The sequence below is a fragment of the Pygocentrus nattereri genome, chromosome 29 (genome assembly GCF_015220715.1).
Source record: "Pygocentrus nattereri isolate fPygNat1 chromosome 29, fPygNat1.pri, whole genome shotgun sequence".
Lineage (NCBI taxonomy): Eukaryota > Metazoa > Chordata > Actinopteri > Characiformes > Serrasalmidae > Pygocentrus > Pygocentrus nattereri.
In genome coordinates, this window is record NC_051239.1 from 21,119,763 (window position 1) to 21,140,724 (window position 20,962).

A 20,962-nucleotide genomic window follows, 5' to 3' on the forward strand; every position below is an offset into this window, starting at 1 on the left:
CATTATCTAATGACAAACAATTAAATCAACTGACCCCTAAAAAGTTTCCATGGGAACAAGTTCCAGGAATGTGGTCATTCAGATAAAATTTCAAAATTAATTAGATCACAGGCATTTACTAAATGAGTTCCCATCATTTGATAAAGTGAGAAAACAGGATGGAGGGGGAGACATCTTACCCCATGTGGAAATTATGTACCAGTCTGAGTCTAGGAAATTTAATGCATTTTTTCCCCAGTTTGGAGCTGTAAAATGTTTTAACAGTAAAGGACTAAAAGTAAATGTTAAAAGAAAACAGACTATTCTTCTCATGTAATATACACCAGGCCTAAATTCTTCACTGTGCCATTTCTTCTGTTCTAAAAGAGGCCCAGACTCTCAGGCTGAAGAAGCTCTGGGGACTTTGAATGATGGGATAGCAAATCTGCAGTTGGGTTGCCAAAAAGACAAACTACAATGTCTAGGCACTTATCTCAGTGCTGAATCAAAAGGTCTGAGCTTTGCTCAGACAACAAGACTCCAAATGTCCTCCTGAGTCCATTAATGTGACAGTGAGGAGGTTTGGTGGATAGAATAGCTGTGAAATAGCACCACCTTGTGAAGGATGTCTGCCCCAAATAACATCAATTCAAAACTAGCTGGCTTGAAAAATGGATCATTTACTATTAGCAGCATTAGCTTTCCAAATAACACCTTTCTAGTTAGGCTAAAGATGAAAGCACTTGAAAAACTGTAGCTATAAAAATGATTGAAGCAATAGTTCGATCAGATGTGCTGATGTGGCTAACAGTAGCATGATGTCACTTATTAGAATTCTGTTGTCCACTTTAATGCATTGTTAACAAAAGGAGCTTTTCTGACTGAACTGTTTCATTAACAAGGGTGCATTCCTTAAATATTTGTTTTTCACTAAAAATGGAGAAGAAAAAGGGAATATGGAGTAGGTGAAGCACACAAAAAGGCTAGATATGCAAACACACTGTGTACTGTGTATGTATGGGCAAGAGAGGTTCTAAAATAAATTGTATACTTTCTATAACTGACATATAGTCATGTGACGAATTATTACAGTGGCACTTACTTAGCTCTTATAGCACATGTAATATCATCATGTATTTTCATATATTCAAATTGAGGTATACAGCTAATTCATGATGTACTCAAGTAGCCCCTTCTAAAGCACATCTCTGAGCTCTTTTGCTCTGTTAAACCCTAAAATAGTAATCTCATATAGAAATTATATCATTTACCCTTTGCTATTGTAAATATCATCACTACTTAATAGCTAGTAAAAATGCATTTTATTTTTCACAAGAACTTCCAGGTTTAGTTTTTTATACTACACTAAAAAAGGCATAATGAAAAACAAAAATGTGTCCAATAATTATTATATACACACACAAGATATACTGTCCACATTTAAACCGGGAATGGTCCAAATAGAAGCCTGAACCAGATAGAAGAATCATTAAAAGTTAACTGAAAAAGCATCGGAGTTCTGGTGTATGCATGAGTACGGTGAGTGCATGTTAAAGTGTAAGAGGTTAAAGGAGCTACTTGGCTTTCTAAGTACAGATAAAATGGAAGCAAAATAAAAAATTGATATGAGTGAAAATATGGAATTATAATCTTTATTTTTCTGGGCAACAACCTTAGTGCAAAGTTGGCTTACTGCATCGGAAATATAACCTGCTTACCGGGCAGGAAGGAGATGATCCATCCTAAAGTAACAATTTTTCATTCATGTTTTATAACAGAGTTGTAAAGTCACAGAATTTGAAGTATGTAAATCACTGTGAGAGCTAGGGAAGCAAAGTACAGCTTCCACATGCTGGGTTAGTTGCAATGCACATGCCCCCATCTAAATTCAAAGCAGTCTGTTATTGTGAACATTTTTTGTGCATAAATAATGTACTCTAGATGTAATGTAAAAATATGCATTTCAATTTTACAACGATAATATTTGCTCTTTTACTATGTGGCCAAAAATAGAAAATGCCATGCTTGACCTACACTCTTTTCACTCTTCATGTTTGTTTTGAAGAACATATATTATGTGTTTAAATTTGGAAGCCTGTCTGGTTCAAATAACGTAAAACTAAGAACAGTACTGAATGAATTATATTTTGCATAATTTTACCAGACTGTTACAATTAGCCATCCATGTGTTACTATGGACCCCACCTCTAATGCTTGCACTCACTCTGCTTTTGCCTGAATTGTTCAGAACTGTAGGTGCTGAAATGAAATTTGTTTTCAGAGATGTGTAGGCTGCTACTCTACAAAAGAAAAATCTTGCTTCAATACTTTTAAAGCATGCGTAGCTCCTTTATCAAAGTATGTAATGTGGTGAAATGTGACGTGATACGCAATCACTCTATTAAGACATCAAGGCCTCTAAAGTCCCACCGTCTGAATCAGGGATAACATCAATGTCCAAGCTTGTAGCTGTGTTAACGTCCTGTGACTGTTCTGTGGAGGACAGTGATACTTCATTGGCACGTTGGGTTGGTTTACTGATCCTCATGGGGATGAAGATGTTGGAGGCCCAGTGCTCACTCAGGTACTCTCCTCCTTTTTCTTCATAGTCCTGCCTGTTGATCCAACCTTCAGATCCAACTGGGTTCCTCAAAGCCCAATCCCGTGCTCCAAACCATGCATCCAAAGCCGGGTGAGATGTCAGAGAGACCTGAGGCACAGAGGAAGAGCCAATTAATCCCAGAGTTTAGTCCCAGAAATAAAGCCCCTCCTCTACCAAACTTCACTGTTGTCCCTATGTATTCCAGTAGGTAGCATTCTTAGTTAGATTTAGTTAATTCCAGCTAGTTTTCAAGTGCACTATATGGCCAAATGTATGAGGACACCCCTCCTAATTATTTAGTAATCTTCAAAGAAACACTGGCAGTAGAATTGGTTGTATTGTAGATTTTAAACATGGCAATTTTAAAGGATGCAACCTTTGCCACAACTCAGTGGACTGCTCTGGACAACGGTAAACACTGTTATTGTGAAATGGAAGTATCTAATATCAACAACAGCTCAGCCAAGAAATGGTATACCACACAAACTCCCAAACTGGGGCTGCCGTGTGCGGAAGTGCATAGCAGTACCACTCACTACAGACTGGCTCTCAGGACATGAGCTGCACCTCAGGTGCTTCATGAAAATATTATTCAACATTCTGATAGACAAATCTGGGTTTGGATTCCAGAAGAATGCTACCTACTGGAATGTGTGGTGAAGGAGGAATAATGGTCTGGGGCTGAATTTTAGGGTTTGGGCTCAGCCCCTTAGTTCCAGTGTAGGGTAATGTTAATGCTACAGCAAACAGACATTTTAGAGAATTATATGATTCCAACTATGCTGCGACAGGGGAAAGGTCTTTCCTGTTGCTGACTGAAAAACTCGCAAAAACTCATCAGAAAATCTTGACTGAGAATGGTGAATGGTAAAGATGGCGAAACTGTGTTACTAAGTGTGTAATTCAGACACACACTATTCTAATAATCTGGAAGGTGATGCTGTTCTTATTTCATTTCAAAGATGACATATCCTCAGCATTTAGAAGTAGTCTGACTGTCTAATCGGTTTTGTAAATTGTATTTGTTCAACTTGTTCATTCAGAATGTACCTATCAGATAAGTGACAACATATGAGGAGTTGTTGATGTATTATTGGACTATTAACTAATTTTTGTTTTGTGCCAGCTCACTTAATATTGGACTGACTGTAACTTGGCCTGTTACCTAAAGTTAATTTGAAACCCCTGCTTCAGGCATTGCCTAATGTGTTTATAATCTAGTTCACTTCTAAAGGGTCCATTCCTAATATTCTCTCGAATGCTTGTCTAGAGTTTAGGATCTATAGTATTTCCTACCAAATTAATTCAAACTGCAGCCAGACAGTTAAATAATTAAATAAAAGTTTTCAGACCACTGAAATTAGAAAGGATTATGTTATGACTAAACAAGGCATTAATTAAGATAGTAATAAGCTAAATATATACAAAATCATCATTTATAGGGTACTTTCTGTTTGGAGGTGGCCCTCCTTAATCCTTAAATTTTAACTTGTTGAAATAATACTTAATTGGTTCTTTTCCATTTTTTTAAGACCTTCTAATCACCTTTAAAGTTGACAATTACATTTTTCATTAGTGTAATTTTTAAATTAATAAAAAAAAAAAAACCTTTAAAAATCCTGTCCCATATTTTCATGTCACTACCAAAGCACAAAAAGGTTTAGTCTAAAGACAGAGCCTTATTTTAGCCAAACTCTTGCATATTAGAGCAGGAAGTGCGGCTGTATCCCTTTCTCGCATGGTCAAATGGTGAGCATTCAGATCTTATAAATTGTCATTCAAAGCAAAAGCATTTTAGTCTAAAGTCCAAAATGGATTTCAATCTCTGACTTTGCACTAATCGAAGATAGCTTTAGTGTTACGAGCATTTGTTTGGTACTAGGCACAGAAAACTGCCCCATTCACTCCCATGTAAATTTCTCAAAATCAGATTCTGCTTATTTCAAGATTTTCTCTGTGTTTAACTCATCATAACTCAGACATTTTCTGCTCAATACACACAACATTACACCAAAATAATCCTCAAGGGGTCTTATCTCACACCATCTATCCATTTAAGCGATAGAGTAAACATTTCCTGAGTTATGAATGTTTGTTCAGAGGGTGCAAATCAGACTCAAACAAGGATTCTCCACTAAGAGCTGCATAATTACAGAGTGACAGTTAATTCGAATGACCCACCCCCTCAAACACATACATCTCTCCCTCTCACACAGACAGACACACAGACAGACACACACCTGCAGCTCTTTTCAAGCATTCTTGCAGTTCCTTCAGGAAATGCACATCTAGTTATAAATGTTATTATTTGGATGTGGGATTACATGGAAAGGCCCAATTTACCCATTCCTGTATTTAATCAATTTATGATGACCATAACAGAACATTTCATTATCTTGCTCACTATGCTGATTGTACAACATATCCATATTATATAATATCACTTGTTTTTCAGGACAGACATTTTGAACTTCTGAGTGAGATTTCAGCCATGGGATAACTTCTGTCTGCTATTAATTACAGTCAGCAGTGAAACTATCAATACACACACGTACGCAGGCAAATGTTTTGCAGTTTTAAGTTTCAAATTACGTTTTGTTGAGTAAAAATTACTGTACACAGAAATGCAAAATTACTGTTTATTTGCACAATTTAACATATTGGAAAAACATTTAAAATAAAATGCCTGTGCAAAGTTATGATCCATTTTATATTTGATGTTTTATTCCTCCCCCAATTTGTTAAACTCAGCAAAATTATTAACTAAAATTTGCAGAAAAAATTGTATATTTAAGTTTGTTCTCTGCAGAACTGTACACTTTACATCATCAGTGACAGCAAATTTAAAAAAAAAAAAAGCTTAAGATTTTTAATAAATGTGCCTTTATATTTTCAACATGTGAGCAACAATTCTTCACCTCCTACATTTTGTTTTCTCTTCACACATTTCAGCTTAGCGAACAGTACCTGGTACAGAAATGAAATTATATACTGTATGTTCTTTACATTTTTCCAAAGCCCCAAAGCATAAATGTGTGTCTCTCTGTTACCTTAAAGTGTGACTGGAAGGGCCTCATAGCGAGCAGTTCTCTCTCCACTCTGTCCTTGACTCCAGGATACAGCAGATTCCCTCCAGTCAGAAACACATTCTCAGCCAGCATGGCCTGTTGCTCTGGAGAGTACCTTACAAACATAAACACAGTCCTTAACACCAGCACATGGTACATGCACACATGCTTGGAAATGCTCATTTAGTCTATTTCGTTGTAATTTTAAAGCTGTTTCAATTAGGATGCCAACACTAGCAACATTCTGTAATAGAAAGGAAAGAGGCCATTGCACAAACTCAATGACAGTCACAAACTCTGTGTAGGAACAATTAAGCGACTTTCTCAGATGTCTTCATTGTTACATCTAAAAATGTCAGCATATGTTAGACCGTTAACAATTAAAACAGACAGTTAAAGAAGTTTCTGCTTAATGCTTAATTAATTAAGTCCCTAATTAACTGTTAACTAAACAATAATCAACTGTGCCCATCTCTGATTAGACTGATAAAGGGATTTTAAAAAATATAAATTTTTTGCTCACTGTTCCAGTACAAACTGTAGCGTCTCAATAAGTCCCATCTGCTCTTCACCAATCAGAGAAGGGCGAAACAGAACTTCTGGGGCACGCAGTCTCTCAGTTCCCACAAAGAGCTGGTGGTACTCTGCCATGTTAAACACTGGCTGGACACACAACATGAGGAGTAAGTAAAATAACAAAAGGAATGCAACATACCATATCCTAAAAAAAGTTAAAATAGCTGTAACAACAGCAACTAAGGTCTCCAATAGAAAACTTGCACTAGAAAAGCTAGTGTTGATATGCTTAAAGATGTAGCAGTGTGTGATAACCTGGATATTTCCAGCTTTTTCAGGCTCTGTGCTCTCATCTCCTAAATCAGCTTCAATCTGATTCACTCCATCACCTTCATCCATAGGCTGCTCCAGCTCTATGATCTAACATGAAAAAGACACAGAATAATTTATTAAATAATAAAAGGTGTGTGAAAATAAGTCACTTTTCGACATTTTTAAAGAAATCCAGATGTGCGGACCTCATTCCAGCTTTATTCCTAAATTAAATTTAACAAGAACACAAGCTTAAAATGACTTTAAAACTGTGGTTCCGTCAAAGTTGTTAAATACCAAAAGACAACTAGTACAGCCCTGTTGAATAGGCTAATGGGTTATTCTTATGAAACCACCTCCGAACAGGTCTGAAAATGTTTGAGTGTCATAAACATCACACAGATAAAAAATATTTACATAGTAGAGCAGTTGAAGCTCTATATGGTGCAGCAAAACGTTTGAGAAGTTATTATCACTAACATTTATAGACTCCATGCTTTTTAAATTAGAAAACCCATTTTGTATTACTTTTAACTGCTAAGTATCTTTAAAGTATTCCTTGTGAGCTCTAAGGAAAAGAACCAAAATCAACCCAAATTGTGGTACATATAAAAATAATAAACCTAATAGCAAAAATAGATAACAACAACAGTAGTCTGTAGGCTAGCTTGAAGTAGCCATTCAATTATTCTTTTAATAAGCAAGCTTACAAGTTTCAGACCAGCATATTCAATCTTGTTGTACCCATGCAACCTTGTTGTACTCTTTTAGAGTTTCCAGTTCCAACACACCCACTACACCTCCAGAAAGGTTTGTTAATGTGCTGATTATTTGGATCAGGTGTATTAGAGTAGGAAGAACACAAAAATATGCAACACAGGAGGTACTCTAGGACCAGGACTGGGACTGGGAACACGAACACTGAACATTAATTAATTAAACCTGCAATACAAATGTGTGAATGTCCAAAAACCCAAATATTTCAAAACCTGTTGAATTTATTTAGTTAACTGATCATAGTGTGGCTGTGTGGCCTATAACATAATAAAAATTGTAACGCTCAGTTTTTGTTCTACACAGCTCACCAAAAACTAGCTACTTAGTACAGCTAGTTAGCTAGTCAAAAGGGTCTAGTGGTGTACAGTAACTTAGTAAATGTAATTTGTTACTGTACATAAGTAGTTTGTTCTGTATATCTGTACTTTACTGAAGTTTTTCCAATTTGGGTGACTCTTTACTATCATTCCACTACATTTCAAAGTCAAATATCTGACTTTTTCATCCACTACATTTTGAGAAATCTGTTGTTCCTTTTGGCTCATCTGTGAATAAAAACATAACATGTCAAAACAAAAGAAGCGCAAAGCAAGAACACCAATGAGGGCACAGTGTGCACTTTGTTTTGAGCTTGTTTTGACTTGCTGGTCATACCGACCCAGTGCAGCACACGGTTCAATGTCAGCGCAGCAGCATAAAATTTTGGGAGTATCTATGCAACATAAATGATGAACTAACCTAACTTTGTGTAAATAGACCACAACATATATGTACACTGTATATGCAGTTGTGACTGGCATGTGGCCTTTATCTGAATTTTATAGTAAATTTGTTTTGGCTAGTTTATGTTTATGAACAGAGACCTACAGATGCAATATAGTAAAGTAAAACTCATTTGTGAATCTGTGTTTAAAACAAGTTTTTATTAAACTTGTAATGAAGTTTATAAATAAATAAATCTTTGCTTGCTCACAAATTATTTCACAGCCAGTTGGTTCTACCTAATGGAAATTGTTTGCCTTCAATGTTTTGTGCTTTTAATCTTAATACACATCAGTGTCAGACTAATCACATTCTATTAAAAGATTGGTTTACCAAGAGTGACAGAGTATTTTCATCTAAAATTAGTTAATGAAGCAAGAGGCTTGTTTGGACATTAGAGTCATATTTAATCTTTTAGCACTTTTACTTTCAATACTTAAGTACATTTGAAGGCAAATACTTTTGCACTTTTACTCAAGTGGAGGTTTAAAGGGAAGACTTCTGCTTTTACTGGAGTAATATTTTACCTTGGGTATCTCTACTTTAACTCAAGTACATGATTTGTGCACTTTGTCCCCCACTGAAAGTGTCCTACATAACACTGAAAATGAACTGAAATGTACAATATTTTTAATAATGAGATGAAAATGTACTAGAACCACTGTAAAAAGTGTGGAGTCTTGCCCACAGTTTGCACTCTGTGGCTACAGACATGCCATAGTGGAAGAGTAGGAGCTAGAAGAGGTTGCTGCAATTTGAAGTTTGAAATGGAGGGGATTTTCTAAATGTTTATATTTATGTTTGTTTATATATTATCTAACCTAGGCTGCTGCATTAGGCAGCTAATGATTTCAAAATATTATAATGGCAATGGGGCATGTTATGTTAAACCTAGCAGCTAACCTAGCTGTGATTCAACTGTGATTAATTTTGCAATTATACAAGAATATAATAGAAATAAAGTATAACAGCAAAACATTTTTCAGAATCAACTGTAGAGATTAATACATTTGAACAACAAAACCTATTGCACGGTGCCTGGGTTAAGTGGGCTGCGCGATAATGATGTGACAGACGTTGTAGTCTATTTTTGGGGAAAAAAACTTGTGAGGGGAAAAAAATAAATACAATTTGTCTTTTACTATCAATTAACCATTTTGATCAATGACAGTGTCAAATATAGTTGACACAGCATATGGTACAACCTATAATGTGCATCATCGCCAATTAATTTTTAACCTATGCAGGGGGCAAAGAACTGAATTTCTGTCTTTACTGACACATACATACCTCTGCTCTGGCTAGCCTGTGTTGCTCCACACTCAGGCTGAGTTTGTGGATGTACGACTGCAGTTCCTCAGCGGAGTCCATGTTCAGCTCCATCAGACGCCTGTGAAACTGCTCCACTGCGCCTTCTTCCAGCAGCTCCTACACGCAGAGAGACATTTTGTTTTGTGTAACTACAAGAGGGTCATCAATAACCCACACAAATACAGTATCTTACTATCTGGACAGCTTGGTATTTGAACATGTGTGTATAATAATACTGAAATAACGTTTTTCCATTACATTTTTTCATGAACTCCTGGAAGGTATGTACCTGCACTGCAAGCAATGTGTCCAGTTTCTCCTGATCTTGCTGCAGTTTCTCTTCTCTATGCCGATTGTTAAGCTCCTCTAACCTCCGCAATTGCTGCACTCGTTTCTCCTGCCTCTCCTCCACACTCGCAAACGCACCTGCAACCTTCCCGGAGAACGGTAACTGCATGCGGTGAACCTCTTCCTCGTAGAATTCTGCACTCCGCCACTTCTCAAGCTCTGAGGAGGGATATTGGAGCCAGTGCAAGACTTCTTAATTCTTTAATTCATAAATTGACAGTTTAAATGCTCTATCTAGGAGGGTCTCTGAAATAGCTCAGTGTTTTGCTCGATGATAGATGGGCGAGTTGTGAAATATGATACTGGTTAATATTATTTTTGCCTGGCCGCTGCTGCACAGTGATTATAATTAAAACTCAAAACATGAGGTAAATCATGGAAGATCACTGGAAGATGACAAAAAAAAATCATGAAAGATCATGAAATTAATCTTTTAAATGATATATATGATGAATTGTTCTTAATATGACCAGTGAACCATGAATAAGAAAGGTAAAATAAGGCCACATTTTGCAGTGACAAGTCCTCTTCTTATAGCTAATGCTTTGGAAACTAGTTATGGAAATACTGTCCGTACTGTCCGTGGGTCATGTTGTTTAAGCTGGGCACCCTGCTGATTGTTGGGTATAACAGAGCTGGGAAAGGAGAGAGAAGAATTTCCATTTAGCTCTAGGGTTTATTTTTGAGTGTGTGAGATAGGGCCAGAGAGACAACTGTGGTTAGATCTCTTTTTTTGTGGCATAATCTATGGTCTCACATTAGCTCAATAAACTGTAATACGGTCAAATAAAGGTACATTGTGATATTAGGCTGACTTTATCTACTTAACATCAAGAAGATTCTGCAAGATAGAGGCATAGATGTGTCAAGACTGCCATACAGACATGCATCAAATATCTTAGAGGCTGTATCAGAAGATGTGACAAAATTTTACAGAGAGATGAGATGTTGATTAACCTGCTTCAAAGTAATGAGAAAAAGGACAGTATGTAGAAAAAAAATATCTAAAATATATCATATTACTGCTATTATAACTGTGTCACTCGTGCTTAACTCTCAACGATAGCTGGAGGATGAATTCTGAAGTGAACAGAAACATCTTACTTGTTCAGAAAATAAAGTGGCATTATAATGTCATCCTGTAAAATAACAAAACAATTCAAATACAGCTAATACATGACTATAATTTCTATGAAAGGTGGTGTCCAGGGTAGTTAATGTGTAAATTAGGGTGTTTATGTGGGCATTACCCTGCTGGTAATCCACAGCAACATAGCAGTGATGGTGCAGCAGCTCCTCCATGCGGCTGGGTGTGATGGCTGCCTGGTGAGCAGGATATTTCAGCTGTAGAAGTCTTTGCATGTAAGCTGCTGTGTGACTACCCCCAATGTTGATCCGCTTACAGTTAAAAGCATCCAGTCTGTGCGTGCACACACAAACACACAATATTAGCGAAGACTTACAATAGGGCTACACAATCTGGACATGAAATGCAATATTCAATTACGCTGTTGGATATCATGTTGACGATAAGAGAAGCAGTAAATTATGATTAAGTACAAGCACTATTTTTGGCTGAATAAACAGACACCTAATACTCTCTCTTAACCAAAAGAGCACCTTTCATTAAAAATATGGAAACAACAATTTCAGTATACTAATAAACATGAAATACTAATAACTACTTACTTTCAAGTGCAAACATACTTTGTGCATTTTAATGCTTTTAGAAAGCATTCCCTAAAATCTAAACATAATAATGAGCCAGAACATTATGCCTGACACACTGCTGGCTGCGAAAACAGCACTGACCCACTGTATCATGGTGACTACAAGCGCTCTGAATGTGCTCTGTGGTATCTGGCAGCAAGACATTAGCAGCAGATCCTTTAAGTCCTGTAAGGTATGAGACCGAGCCGCTGTGGATTGGATTGCTTGCCCCAGCACATCCCACAAATGCTTGATCGAACTGAGATCTAGGGAATTTGCAGACCAGAACAACACTCTGAATTCTTCATCATGTTCCTCAAATTATTCCTGCACAACATGTGCAGTGTGTCATGGCACATTATCCTGCAAAGAGGCAACTGCCATTAGGGACTACTGGTGTACTATTAGCTTGTCTTCTTCTAATAGGTGCTTTCGACAGTACACAGGGGTTAGCATGAGTACTCTGACTGGTCTGCAGCTACTCAGCCCCATACGCAGCAGAGTGCAATGCATGTATTTGTGACACTTTCCTCCCAGAACCATCATAAAAATTCCTGTGACTTGTACTACAGAAGTTTAATCCCTTGTCAAAGTCATACAAGGTCTTCGCACTTGCCCATCATATGCCCGTCTTACTGCGATAACAACAAATTTATCATCCAGCCATACAATATAAACTACATACTGATGCCACAGCTCTGACATCAGGTATTAGCAGTTATCAGTAGAAATGCTGGAATGGATATCAGAGGGGGGAAAAATAATTAGTCCAACCCAGTCCTAACAAATCCCAGCCTGAAATACAGACAACTACATTTAGGTAATACAGAGTACAATGAAGAACAGAAAAGAATGGAAAGCTTTGCACCTGCCATTGATGAATGGTAACACATGAGAGCAGTGATATCCAGATGATATCACCAAACCAGTGTGTGGTGGTTTCAGTCCGCACTGTGTATTGTTGCTGTAGAAACTGAATAAGCTATCAACACCATATGCCACCTGTGGGACACCATAACATTCAAACAGCAGCTCTGACATCATCTGCCTGCAATGAAGTGGGTTGCATGGAGCCTCTGTGAGGACCAGTGGGTGCTCCACATGACCCTGTGAACACAAAGACAGAGCTTTTAAAACACAGAGGTTGGGGGCATCCCAGTAATCTAATATGGCAGATGTCATTTATACTAGTGTAAACAGACCCTGCTGTCTAATTTTGTCTTTCTCTCCTAGAAGAGTCAAATGACATGCCCGAACAAAGACTGTCTATGGAAAACATTAATGGTGCTCTCAAAAAACAACGCTGTGGAAAACACTAAAAACATTCCAAATTCAATATGTTTTGTCCTATCTACATTCTTACTCCAAATATTAATGAGTCATTTGACTTACCACATCTTTCAAGATTTTTAAGTAGTTGAATACAAATATTGCTACACGCAAGCTAATACTTTTGAACTGACATCATAAGACTGGCATTGTCACCGAAAAACCCCACACACAGTAGCTTTGGCAGTAGATGCCTACGAATAGAGTGGCCTGTTATTGTGATAATTTAACAGCATAGTAGCAATTATGCATTGTGACACTGTGATATTTCAATGCAAAAAATCTTACCTTGTACTACTACGTTGTTTGAATACCAAACTAAATCATGACCCAGAATGGTGAATACAACTGAATCATGGTTTGAGTGTATCATTACACCCACTAGTATTAACCTTACTTTAATGTGACGTCAGTTCACTGCACAGGCTGTTAGCTTGCTTTCAGGATGGAAGTAGCAATATTTGCATTTTGACCCTTAACAGCCACATAATACAAGGGATCAAGTGACATTTATTAGATAAATAAAGGACAATTTCTATCAGTTTTGGAGCATTTTACCACAGAGCTCAGTAGGAGGGCTGCTGACTACAAAATGATGCTCAGAAATGTACAGTATCTCAATTGACTTCACAAAATTACAATGAATGAAAAGCATGTTGTATGAGTTTAACAACCTCTGCTCAGCAGACAACACTATGATTATATGCATATAACTATGTGAACCCAACACTCATCTTTCCCCTGTTTCTACAATTTGTAGTGGACCACTGGTCCTGCCATGCATTCCAATGGCTCACAATTTGACATTAAGTCCACGGAGTATAGAGGCCATTGCTTTATGACCTGCGTAACATTGCTTCATGACCTCAGTCCTCCAGCCCTCAGCAATTTAATTCTATTCCTGTTGTAAAATCTCAAATCTCAACTATGATGTTACTTCAAGGGAAATAAAAGTTTAGTTTTCACAAATATGTCTTTGAGAGCTAAAGAAAAATTCTTATCTCAAAAAAAAAAAAGCACTTGCTATGTTTCCATAATGATTAACCTGTTATTACTGGAAAACTGAATGGAAAAAAATTGTCTGTGGTCTTTTAGGGTTTCATTAATGCACCAGATTCTGTTTATTTTCTGGCACTGTTTGAAATGGCCACTACATACAGCTTGCATACTGACTGAGTTGATACAACTAGTTGAAGCTACTACTGCTGTCTTCATGACATGCTGCATACTACAACAGAACACAGTCATTTCAGGATGATGCAGGACATAATGGTTATTGTTGCATACTGGGTGTTATTTGGGCCTCTGTGAGGCCTGTGACATGTTCCTTGAGATAAGGACTTGTTTAAGCTCATTCAATTCTATTCTACCACATATGGCAACGGCCTACAGTTCAGGAGTTGGAACTGGGTATTCCATCATTGTATAATTGGGTGAAAGATGACAATACAAAAACCTGCAATGAGTGCCTCTTGCTGATGTCATTGAGATGCACTTGAGGGACACCGTCTTTGCTGACTGAATCTAATTTATTACACTGTGTTCAATCAGTTTTGCCCTGCGATGGACTGGCGACCTGTCCAGGGTGTATCCTGCCTTTCGTCCAATGACAGCTGGTATAGGCTCCAGCACCCCCCGCGACCCAGAAGGAGAAGCGGCTTAGAAGATGTATATGTGTGTGTGTTCAGTTTTATTTCGGAGCCCATAAAAGTCTGCATTATAGTAGTTTTGAATTGTAACGATGAATCAGCAATTGTATGTGTGGTTGTATAATTTACACAGAATGTGCACGAAGGTATAACTGCTTTGACCAAGTCTGTGTTGGGGGAAGACGCCTGTGGGTGCGCTCATCCCCACCATTTTCTCTCTGTATATCTTTATTTCTCTGCTGATTTCTTTCTTTAAGCTTCTGTCTTAGTTAAGCCTTCCCGTGAGAGGTTATGTGAGTTATATGTGGGTGAATGTGTTCTTTTAATCATGTTTCCTCTCCATGTTCCAGTAGTCCTGAAAAACACTTCTTATTAAATTTCATCTAATAATCTATTGAGATACTAGACGACCAGCGGAGGGAAGACAGAGAGGAAGACAGCGGGACTTAAAGGGCTTTAGGACACAGCCGCCACTGCGACACACAGCACTGCGCTCTCGCTGCTCTTACCTCTGTTCCAATCCCGAGGTGAACGAAGATGTAGTCGAGCATGAGTTCCTGTATCTCAAAATTGACTACAACATTGCGGTCGAACTGACTCTTGAGGAGCCAGCGGAGCGGTTCCAGGTTGGGAATGTCGTTGCCCACCTGTGTCTCGCTCCTGGCCGCCCCTCTGCTCCTCGCCGCTACTGATCTGAACAGCACGCTCGGGCCGCTGAGCTCTGCTCCGCTACACGCCCAGCCTGCTCGGGTCTGGAACGAGCCGTTATCCACCACTATCGGAGCCGGCGAAGGCTGGAGACATTCCGGCTTCACCTCGAACAGGGCGTCGGGTGAAAACTTTACGTCCTGAAACTGAAATATTTTACCCGCCGCACCGGTGGCGGACGTCATTTTGAAAATGGATGTCACACCAAAATAGAACCGGAAGAGACATGCGCGCTGCGTATAACGTTCCGCTGCGCCCTACGCATAGAAGCAGCTTCTGAAAACCAGCAGTCGGATAAAAACGATCTACTGCGTTTTCACGAGTTCGGACTTTTGTAGAATTATACCTTAAAGTACTACACTCGGGGTGACGCTCTTGTCGGGATCCAGACCTAGTGTTATGTTACAACTAATTCATTTTAAAATTAATATCCTAATTTTAATTTAACCTGTTTTCTAATATAAAAAAAGTTATTAAATCAAAAGATTGGAAACGTTCTTGCAAACTACCTAAAAGTAATACAGACAAAAAGGTTTAAAAGTTTTCTTGCAAGAATGGAGACGATGAAAAACCAAACTTCGGCCGATGTTTCTTTGGAAGGACATGAAAAGCTCCCATCTTCATTTATTAAGTTTCAGGTGACACGTCGGCTCCCGCAGCCAAGATGCAAAGATCCAACACATTGCATCAGTTTTTATAGTGTTTTTTGAATATGGTCATCACTCCTCCTCTCTGAACATCCCAGGGTTCCCACTGGCTTTCATTATATTCGCTATGTTAAATTTACTTTTAGACACCTGTCTATATACCTGCTTTGTCTGACAAAGACCATTTCTACGACTTCTATATAATGGGTTTTTCATTATTTAAGAGTTACTACCCGTCTTTGCTCGCTGCTTATCTATCTCCTCAATAAAAGCTTGCTTGCTTTTAGTGAACAGGCCGTATTTCTTTACTTGGAGATGTTCGCTTATCTCTCAAGGCTTTCTAACACTGCCTGGCACAGACAGCCTCTCGCCTGAAAGCATTAGGCCTAACTTTCCCCTAACTAAGCCTGCCGGCCTTGGTTAGAATTACTCTATATCATATTTTAATAATTAATTTCATTAATAATGATTGCTGCAAAACCTTTTATTAATAATGACTCAAGGGTATGTTTTATCAACAACCTAAATATCCAGTGGCTCCCTACTCTGCAAGGCAGTGCACTAGTTCATGAAATGAATGTCTCCTTCATCCATACAGTACAAGTTGTGTCAAACAAAGAGTCATTTGGGGATTCGGAGCCACGTACACAGCTAAAGAAGTTAACGGAGCCAGTTTAGAACATGAATGCTGCATTTATTTTTACCTGTTGCTGTTCTGGTTAATAAATAGAATTAAGTAGGGCACTTCAGCTGTTCAGGTGTGTGAGTGTTTAAGCAGTGTTCAGGAGCAGGAGCAGGAGCAGGAGCAGGAAGAGGCCGGGCTCCTCAGAAACGCCCTCTGGCGTTTTGCAGTCACGCTCGAAATCAGCGGGTCGTTTTGCACATGCGCAGTAGTCAGAATAACCCAGAAACACTTTTGTGAGTTACTGAGCTAAACGGTACAAACGACGAGGTTTTCGTCAGATTTTATTAGTGATTTCCAATGTTTTTGGAATGGTAATTTGGCCGTTAGTTGGGGGTTTTTAGCTCTCTATCCACAGTGTGCCAAAATATCCAGAAGACTTCTCTGGCAAAATCAGGCGGAGCCAGATCCTGGGGTTTAAATGGAGCCTGTCGCGTTCCTATTTCTGCCGTTATATCAAAAGCTGCAAAGACTGCAGAACGCTAGAGGGTGGTACCTCTGCTGGTACCGAGGTGGGTTTGATTACTTTGTCCATTTAATAAAGTTAACGTATGGTTAAAACGGTAACCTCTAATAAAATCAAAGAGAAATGAGTCGTGACCCATAAACTGGCTCTACATTAAAAGAGGGAAGATCTTGGTGATTTTTTAGTATTTAATATACTTCTGCTTTTCCAAAGTTAAATGAACACAAATGCTTGGAAACGTTAAATTTTTTTTGCTTTTAGCCATATAGCTCTGCTCACCCATGTGAATACACACAGTTTAGAACATTTTATGGGTTCAGCATTAGATTATCTGTATATCTCTTTCTAGCATGTATGTACATCACATTTTATTTTTGTTGATGACATTATAAATAATTTTACATCTTTTTTACAGGTCAAAATGGAACCTTGTGTTGCAAATAACACCAAAAAACAAAATTGTATTCATTTTTCTTGTAGAGGACTTTGACACATGTCACTGCTACTTTTGTGGGCCTTCGACCATAATTCGAAGTGCCTTTCTCTCCTGGGTTTCAGAGAAGGACAAAGAGGATGCTATTTGTGCATTTTGCCGTGAATGCGTACCTTTTAGCATTTTGCTGCACCTCAGTTTCCTCATCAAGCATAGTTCCAGCATAAATTTTAGCATTAAAACAGGCTCTGTTGATGTACTTTCTTCGGCTTTCTTCGCTGAACCGCTGGATGTCCAAGTGGTGTACGGACAATCATGTGGGCTTTATAGACAACTGGCTAATGTTTGAGGGCAAGCCTGGTCTTTTAGGTAGGGATGGTGTCCACCCCACGCGGGATGGTGCTGCCTTACTTTCGTGCAGCATAGCACATAGTCTCTTAGTTAGTCGGCAGAGTAGCAGTAGCCTTAGAAGCTGCTGACAAACCGGAGCCGGGACCAGGCCGCAGACAGAGAGGCTTAACCGACCGTCTGTGAGCTGCAAAGAGACGTTACCTAGATACCAATGTATTCAGACTGTGTCTGTCCCCCGAGTCAAACATAAATGTCAAAAAACTCAAACAGTAAATCTAAATAACCTAACGTATATTAAACAATCATATCCAGACTGTAGCACTAGCACTTCAAAACTAAAGATTGGTTTACTTAACATAAGATCTCTAAATTCAAAAGCAGTAATAGTGAATGAAATCATAACTGATCAGAAATTTGATGTGTTGTGCCTCACTGAAACCTGGATTAGACCCGATGAATATTTAGCATTAAACGAAGCCACCCCTGCAGGCTATAATTATATACACAACCCCAGATCGTCCGGTAGAGGAGGCGGGGTCTGCATAATTTTTAGAAATTCCCTAGCTGTCAATCAGAAACACTATGATAATTTCACTTCTTTTGAGCTTCTTTACATCAATATAATTAATCCAATTACAAAACAGAATGCATTTTCTTTAATTAATATTTACAGACCACCAGGACCCTATGTAGAATTTTTAAAAGAATTTAGTGATTTCGCTGCAGATTTAGCAGTTTGTAGTGATAAAGTAATTATAGTAGGAGACTTCAACATTCATTTTGAAAAAGTTGATGACTCATTAAAAAAGGCTTTTGCATCAATTCTAGACTCAGTTGGTATTGCTCAAAATGTAACAGGACCTACGCATTACTGTAATCATACTCTGGATCTGGTTTTGACCCTGGGTGTTAGCATAGATAACCTAGATATTCTTTCTCAAACCTCAGTAATCTCAGATCATTATCTTATTTCTTTTAAACTTCATCTTAGTCATAATATACGTACATCCCCCAGCTACTCTATGAAACGTTCAATAACGCCCTTTACCGCTCAACAATTTACTGATAACCTTCCTGATTTATCAACCATAGTGTACTCTCCAGGTAACCCAGCAGAACTAGACAAACTAACTGATTGTTTAGAAAATACCTTCCGGTCTACTTTAGATGGTGTAGCACCACTTAAACACAAAAAAGAGAGACAGAAAAAACTTGCGCTGTGGTATAACGACCAAACTCGTACTTTAAAGCAATTAGTACGAAATTTTGAGCGAAAATGGCGATCAACCAAACTGGAAGTATTCCACTCTGCTTGGAAAGACAGTATTGTTGAATATAGAAGAGAAATTAATAAAGCCCGCTCAGAGTATCTGGCCTCTCAGATCGAGATTAATAAAAACAACCCTAGAGTTCTCTTTAGTGTTATTTCTAAACTGACTAAAAATCAGGCAGGTACTGATCCTCAGATTCCAGCAATCCACACTAGCAATGCTTTTATGGACTATTTTGATAATAAAATCGAAAATATTCGGGACAAAATTCAACAGATAAATAGCACAGCTTGTCTGTCATCTGGTGTGGCTGATATAGAACAAAATCCAGCTACCGAAGTCAGGTTGGAAGTTTTTAACCCACTACATCATTTAGAACTGGAGAAAATTATCTCCTCATCAAACTGCACAACCTGTACACTTGATGCAGTTCCCACAAAACTATTAAAACAGGTATTACCAGACATAATTAAACCACTATTAACAATAGTAAACTCATCATTAAACCTGGGGTATGTTCCCAAAGCCTTTAAACTAGCAGTAATTAAACCTTTGATCAAGAAACCAAATCTTGATCCTAGTGTACTATCTAACTATAGACCTATTTCAAATTTACCATTTATTTCTAAGATTTTAGAAAAGGCCGTGGCCCAACAACTTGGCTCTTATCTGCAAAGAAACCAGATCTATGAAAAATTCCAATCTGGATTTAGGCCTCATCATAGCACTGAGACAGCTCTAGTTAAGATAACAAATGATCTGCTTCTTGCCGCTGACCAAGGCTGCGTTTCTTTACTGGTACTTCTTGATCTGAGCGCAGCTTTTGATACAATAGATCATAATATCCTCCTAGAAAGATTAGAGAAAATGGTCGGTATAACTGGAACTGCCTTATCATGGTTCAAATCATACTTGACCGATCGTTTTCAGTTTGTGAGGGTAAATAATATACCCTCCAATTATACAAAGGTTAGATATGGAGTTCCACAAGGCTCTATCTTAGGACCGTTATTATTTACGTTATACATGCTCCCCCTGGGCAAAGTTATTAGAAAACATAATGTTAATTTTCATTGTTATGCAGACGACACGCAGCTCTTCATATCAGCCAAACCTGATGACAAACAGAGAATAAAGAAAATGGAGGATTGCGTAAAAGATGTGAAATCATGGATGTCACACAACTTTCTTCTATTAAATAGTGATAAAACAGAAGTTCTTCTATTAGGCCCTAAAGCTGCTAGAAATAAATTATCACACCTAATGTTGAATCTGGCCGACTTCTCAGTCACACCTGGTTCAACAGCTAAAAATCTTGGCGTTATCATAGATTCAGATCTAGCATTTGATAAACACATATCTAATGTTACTAAAACAGCTTTTCTACATCTCCGTAACATCGCCAAGCTAAGAAATGCTTTATCCTTACATGACGCAGAAAAATTAGTACATGCCTTCATTACGTCAAGGCTAGACTACTGTAATGCGCTACTGTCAGGATGTTCTAGCAGTAACTTAAATAAACTTCAGCTAGTTCAAAATGCTGCAGCCAGGGTCCTTACTAAAACTAGAAAATTTGACCATATTAGTCCAGTCCTATCAGCTCTTCACTGGCTTCCAGTCAAATTCCGCATAGACTATAAAATTCTCCTGTTAACGTATAAAGCCCTACATGGGCTCGCTCCTGAGTATCTGAGAGACCTTATCTCCTATTATGAACCACCACGATTACTTAGATCACAGGGTGCTGGCTTCCTAGTAGTTCCCAAAATTCAGAGAAGCTCTGCAGGAGGAAGAGCTTTCTCTTATAAAGCGCCCCAACTCTGGAATAATCTCCCCGATAATGTTCGGGACTCAGACACAGTCTCAATCTTTAAGTCTAGACTAAAAACTTACTTGTTTAGTTTAGCTTTTGGTAGTTAATGTTAATTCCCTTTAGATAAGGCTGCAGATCCAGGGGTTCATGGACATAGTGAATTGTGGGTAAACTGAGATGCTGGTGCTGCTGTCACTCACTACATGCAGTCACTCAGGTTTGTGG

At 38.2% G+C, this 20,962-nt stretch overlaps 1 protein-coding gene across 1 annotated transcript; it reads right to left on the reverse strand.

The window, feature by feature from the left end:
- Positions 1 to 1,282: 1,282 nt before the first annotated feature.
- On the reverse strand, positions 1,283 to 15,289 carry actr5 (actin related protein 5). The gene is made up of 9 exons (XM_017709509.1): positions 14,873 to 15,289; positions 12,254 to 12,492; positions 10,926 to 11,095; positions 9,617 to 9,834; positions 9,307 to 9,444; positions 6,481 to 6,585; positions 6,173 to 6,312; positions 5,632 to 5,764; positions 1,283 to 2,689 (listed from the first exon to the last, which is right to left on the reverse strand). Exons 1-9 carry the CDS (start codon positions 15,254 to 15,256, stop codon positions 2,381 to 2,383), a joined length of 1,836 nt encoding a protein of 611 aa, XP_017564998.1. The 5' UTR covers positions 15,257 to 15,289; the 3' UTR covers positions 1,283 to 2,380.
- Between the last annotated feature and the right edge of the window lie 5,673 nt (positions 15,290 to 20,962).